Source organism: Acyrthosiphon pisum, chromosome A2 (genome assembly GCF_005508785.2).
Source record: "Acyrthosiphon pisum isolate AL4f chromosome A2, pea_aphid_22Mar2018_4r6ur, whole genome shotgun sequence".
Lineage (NCBI taxonomy): Eukaryota > Metazoa > Arthropoda > Insecta > Hemiptera > Aphididae > Acyrthosiphon > Acyrthosiphon pisum.
The window spans coordinates 97,823,445-97,824,845 of record NC_042495.1 but is presented as its reverse complement, the minus strand read 5'-3'; the positions used below and the strand labels follow the sequence as shown (position 1 = coordinate 97,824,845).

Here is a 1,401-nt window from a genome sequence, read left to right as displayed (position 1 = left end):
AAAAAAGTATTCGTAACTCGATATTGAGTCCTTCTAATTTTCTGACAAACGCTCCAATTATAGTTATCGATACTTCGAAACAGAACGATTCAGCCACAGCCTCAGCAGTGGATGTTCAATTGGAAATTGAAGCTTCAGATTCGCTTACAGGTGTAACTGCTTATTGTTTATTAATTCATGATCGTATTGTAGAATATGTACCTTTTACTAGAGAAGTAAGAAAACTTGTGTAAATATAATTAAGAATTAATTTATAACAATAAAAAAAATATTATTTAATAATTTGTGTTTTTTACTTGAAATAATTTTTTCAGTTTTAAGATTTCCTAAAAATTTGATTACGTTAAATATTTTTACGAGGTAGAATTTGGTAGACAATCAGTGTGAAATGTGTTACACGGTAAAATAAAAGTCTCCAAGGGGGACATTCCCCCTTGAAAAAAAAAAATTACCGTGGAAAAGCTGGCTGTGAACATACAAATACATACTACTAACATAAGTGCATGTAATCAAGTGGAATGCATGAAACAAGTCCAAGACCAGAAATTTCTAACAATGGTGACACTCCTACATGATGCTCTTCATTTAAACGAAGCACAAATGATTCATCTGTGCGCAACTGGGCAGTCCCCTCAGGAAAACTTATACTTCCTGATAAATAATCACTTTCTTCAGTACATTTTTCACAGGCAAAATATCCTGAATGTCCTTTTATTTGTTTGATAAATGCCCTAGCTGGGGCATCAGCTATAATACCGTTAATTTTTATATTTAAAGAAATACCATCTACAGTCAAACCATGTGCAAGCAAATGATTGAGTTCTTCAACAAAAGGTTGCAAATACTCTTCAACGCTATATGGTTTTTTTTTTCCAAAATAAGCACCAACAATAAAAGGATTTTTTAATTTAAACTCAAATAAAAAAGAACATAATATGGGCCAAAAAGATTTTCCTTTTTTGTCAACAGGAAGACCATCAATATTGAACCACAATTCTAATACATGTAGATTCTGAACAGAGGCAACATTTTTTAACACATGTAATAATCCATGAGATATTCCAAAATGAATATATTTACCACCTCCAATATTAGTTATATCAACAAGACCCGACCGAGGGGTAGATAACAATGTTCTTGAATCAATAGGAAGAGACTTAAGACATTCTAAGCTATCTACCGATTTCAATAATTTCAATAATTTGGTTGCACTGCTTCTTGGAAGCCTTGATGATATAATGAAAGAAGCTAGCTTAGATTGAAAAACCAATGGATCAGATAAAATACTGTTAGAAGTAGAGCAATTTTCAGTTGTGATAATATTTTGATTTTCTAAAGAAACAATACCTATAGGAACAATAGTCTGACTATCAATAAGAGGGAGAGTTGTAACTTCAGTTT

At 31.6% G+C, this 1,401-nt stretch overlaps 1 protein-coding gene across 1 annotated transcript in view; it reads right to left on the bottom strand.

Moving 5' to 3' along the window:
- Positions 1-490: 490 nt before the first annotated feature.
- The window catches only part of LOC103308576, a 15,171-nt gene continuing 14,260 nt past the window's right edge, over positions 491-1,401 (bottom strand). Inside the window, exon 2 of the mRNA XM_008182208.1 lies at positions 491-1,286. Within this exon, the coding sequence (XP_008180430.1) occupies positions 491-1,286 (796 nt within the window). The remainder of the gene's footprint in view (positions 1,287-1,401) is intronic.